General features: G+C 63.1%; 1 protein-coding gene across 1 annotated transcript in view; it reads right to left on the bottom strand.

Annotated features, from left to right (window-relative positions):
- Positions 1–4: 4 nt before the first annotated feature.
- The window catches only part of LOC103810797 (transcription factor CP2-like), a gene marked incomplete at its 3' end in the record, with an annotated part of 5,285 nt that continues 4,750 nt past the window's right edge, over positions 5–539 (bottom strand). Inside the window, 2 exon segments of the mRNA XM_009083717.1 lie at positions 5–126; positions 350–456. Of these exon segments, the coding sequence (XP_009081965.1) occupies positions 5–126; positions 350–456 (229 nt within the window).

The raw sequence follows: 539 nt of genomic DNA on the forward strand, positions 1-539 counted from the left end.
CGTGGATGCCGGTGGGGCCCTGTTTGTAGATGTGCTGCAGCTGGTGAGCAGCTACACTGAACAGCTGTGCCAGCTTTTCCGTCAGCTCCGCCGCCGTCAGCTCCTCCAGGTACACCGCGTGGTACACTGCGGCACAGCACAGGTGTGACCCCCCTCACCCACCCCAGGTGTGAGCCCTCACCCCCAGGTGTGACCCCTCACCAAAGAAACTTGCCCCAGCACTGCCCCCATCCCTGTCACCCTCAGGTGTTATCCCAAACCCCCAGGTGACCCCTGACCCCCAGATGTGCCCCCAGGTGTGATCCTTGAGCCCCAGGCATTATCCCAAACCCCCAGGTGTGCCCCTCACCAAAGAAGCTCCCTGTGGCATTGTCCCCATCGCCGTCCTCGTGCCGCAGGTCCCTGCCCTGGGGCGATTCCTGGCACACGTAGATGGTCAGTCGAGGCCTCACCTGCCTGCACACCTGGGCGTTATCCCAATCCCACCTTTCCTGGCCTCTCTCTCCTCCCAGCAATCCCCAGGAACAGCTGGATCAGCC

This window comes from Acanthisitta chloris, unplaced genomic scaffold (assembly GCF_000695815.1).
Source record: "Acanthisitta chloris isolate BGI_N310 unplaced genomic scaffold, ASM69581v1 scaffold34711, whole genome shotgun sequence".
Classification (NCBI taxonomy): Eukaryota; Metazoa; Chordata; class Aves; order Passeriformes; family Acanthisittidae; genus Acanthisitta; species Acanthisitta chloris.